Source organism: Mustela erminea, chromosome X, assembly GCF_009829155.1.
Source record: "Mustela erminea isolate mMusErm1 chromosome X, mMusErm1.Pri, whole genome shotgun sequence".
Taxonomy (NCBI): domain Eukaryota; kingdom Metazoa; phylum Chordata; class Mammalia; order Carnivora; family Mustelidae; genus Mustela; species Mustela erminea.
The window spans coordinates 39,291,487-39,293,465 of NC_045635.1; the positions used below are offsets into that span (position 1 = coordinate 39,291,487).

The window sequence follows — 1,979 nt, forward strand, 5'->3', positions numbered from 1 at the left end:
CATAGCTTAATTCATCAAAACTGTCCACCACAGACCAACTTAGTGATAGGTAAAGGGCGATTTATGAGTCAGCAATATTCATCTGACCAGTTCTGATGTGTTTTGTATGCAGGAGTATAGCTCTAGGGCTACAGTCGACAAAGAATTATCAGGGCAGGCCACACAGCCCAACCAAACCTGCATCTAGCTACTTTCTAGAAAAAGTCTATGCCCTGTTCTTCCACACCAATAAAATAGAAGCATTGATAGATAGTGTGTTCAGTGTGATCCAACCGTTGAAACATGTACTAGGTATCTTGTATTAGAATGCTCTAAAACGTCAAGCAGATAAGAATTAAGGCTTGCAAAGTGAGCGACTACGAAGAGAGATAAAAAGGGATCTGGGGTGTCTTTGACGACCTGGCATGGTGGCCAAATCCTCGCTGTGGCCAGTTGCCCCCACCATGGAAACCCGTGGGCCGGACAAAAAAGGGATTGTGACGCCCCTGGGGGGGGGGCGGGGAGAGGGTGGTGACCAGTGACTGGTCTTCTGTACCCCAGACCCTCGACTGAGACTTCACAGCGCTGCTGTTTCCTCAACTTGCGCGCGGGAGTGGTGCCCCGAACCCTTCCGGAAAAGACCACTGCCCACCGCCTTGATGACAACATCTCCATGTCCCGTCCCGGCTCAGGCTGCCCGGCAGCCCTCGGTCCACGGCCTCTCCCAGATAACCAGCAGCCTGTACATCAGCAACGGCGTGGCGGCCAACAACAAACTCATGCTGTCCAGCAACCGCATCACCACGGTCATCAACGTGTCAGTAGAGGTGGTCAACACTTTCTATGAGGATATCCAATACGTACAGGTGCCGGTGGCTGATGCTCCAAGCTCACGTCTCTACGACTTTTTTGACCCAATCGCCGACCACATCCACAGCGTGGAGATGAAGCAGGGCCGCACGTTGCTGCACTGTGCCGCCGGGGTGAGCCGCTCCGCCGCGCTCTGCCTCGCCTACCTCATGAAGTACCATGCCATGTCGCTGCTAGACGCCCACACGTGGACCAAGTCGTGCCGCCCCATCATCCGGCCCAATAACGGCTTTTGGGAACAGCTCATCCACTATGAGTTCAAGCTGTTCAGCAAGAACACTGTACACATGATCAATTCCCCGGTGGGCGTGATCCCTGACGTCTATGAGAAAGAGGTCCGTTTGATGATGCCGATGTGAACAGCACTTGACCCTGACCATCGGCTGACGATCCTACACCAACACTGAACTCGAACGTTGAACTTTTGTTGGTAAACAAAACGAGATGATGCCTTTTAGAAGGGCCAGCAAAAAGGGAGCGTTGTTGGGAGTTTTTAGCTTAGTAAGCTTTATCTTTAAAGAATAAAATGCATTAGGTGTAACCTGGTGACAATGTTTCTTTTCCCGTGAGTGGCAGTTCATGGCTGCCATGGGCTGGCCAGACAGGAGAGTGGGGAAGGCGGTGCCCACCTCCAAGGCACCTGTATCCTGAGGCCCACTCCTCAGCCCTAGGCCAAATAACCCAGGCGTGAATCCCCCCCAGGATCCTCCCTGGTTCTTCCTAACCCAAAGTCAGAGCCTTAGAGATCATGGTACCGCCTGTACTTCTCACAGTAAGTGTGAACCTCAGCTAAACGGCCTTCACTGGGGTGCTCTGGGAGCCCTTGGGGGAGCCTCAGGCCACCCCTGCCCCCACCTTCAACCACAGAGGCCCAACTCTGCTTTTCTAGTTTGGATTTACATAGAAAATAATGTTCAAGAAAGCCATTCCACTCTATAAAATCAAATTTTTTTTTTTCTGAGTGCTGTACTATATTGGCAAGGACTCAGGGTGCCCTTGGCGACCTCCACCAGCCTTTGTGAAAAGGGATGTCAGTCCCCTTCTCTGGGGCACGTGCTGGGAGACAAAATGGGCCTGACACCAGGACTCAAGGGTCCTCTCATGGGGTGTTGACTTGGAAGACTGGAGCT

At 52.3% G+C, this 1,979-nt stretch overlaps 1 protein-coding gene across 1 annotated transcript; it reads left to right on the plus strand.

The window, feature by feature from the left end:
* The first annotated feature begins 402 nt into the window (after positions 1-402).
* DUSP21 (dual specificity phosphatase 21) lies at positions 403-1,381 on the plus strand. Its single transcript, XM_032330840.1, has one exon. It carries the CDS (start codon positions 639-641, stop codon positions 1,206-1,208), a length of 570 nt encoding a protein of 189 aa, XP_032186731.1. The 5' UTR covers positions 403-638; the 3' UTR covers positions 1,209-1,381.
* The last annotated feature ends 598 nt before the right edge of the window (positions 1,382-1,979 follow it).